This window comes from Eurypyga helias, unplaced genomic scaffold (assembly GCF_000690775.1).
Source record: "Eurypyga helias isolate BGI_N326 unplaced genomic scaffold, ASM69077v1 scaffold25134, whole genome shotgun sequence".
NCBI lineage: Eukaryota > Metazoa > Chordata > Aves > Eurypygiformes > Eurypygidae > Eurypyga > Eurypyga helias.
Window position 1 is genome coordinate 440 of NW_010247185.1, and position 353 is coordinate 792.

At 66.3% G+C, this 353-nt stretch overlaps 1 protein-coding gene across 1 annotated transcript in view; it reads left to right on the plus strand.

Moving 5' to 3' along the window:
* LOC104508905 (hypermethylated in cancer 1 protein) overlaps positions 1–348 on the plus strand; it is a gene marked incomplete at both ends in the record, with an annotated part of 783 nt that extends 435 nt beyond the window's left edge. The window contains one exon of the mRNA XM_010150670.1: positions 1–348. This exon is cut by the window's left edge and continues 435 nt beyond it. Within this exon, the coding sequence (XP_010148972.1) occupies positions 1–348 (348 nt within the window).
* Positions 349–353: the final 5 nt, after the last annotated feature.

Consider the following 353-nt stretch of genomic DNA (forward strand, 5'->3'; position numbering starts at 1 on the left):
GCCCTGAAGCCCTTCGCCTGCGACGCCTGCGGGATGCGCTTCCCCCGGCAGTACCGCCTGACGGAGCACATGCGCATCCACTCGGGAGAGAAGCCCTACGAGTGCCAGGTGTGCGGCGGGAAGTTCGCCCAACAGCGCAACCTCATCAGCCACATGAAGATGCACGCGGCCGGCCCCGACGGCAAAGCCAAGCTGGACTTTCCCGACAGCGTCTACGCCATGGCTCGCCTCACCGCCGACCAGCTGGGGCTCAAGCAGGAGAAGGCGGCCGAGCTGCTCTCCCACACCTCGCACTTCCTCAGCGATCCCAAGGCCATGGAGAGCCTCTACCCCTTGGCCAAGTTCACGGCCGA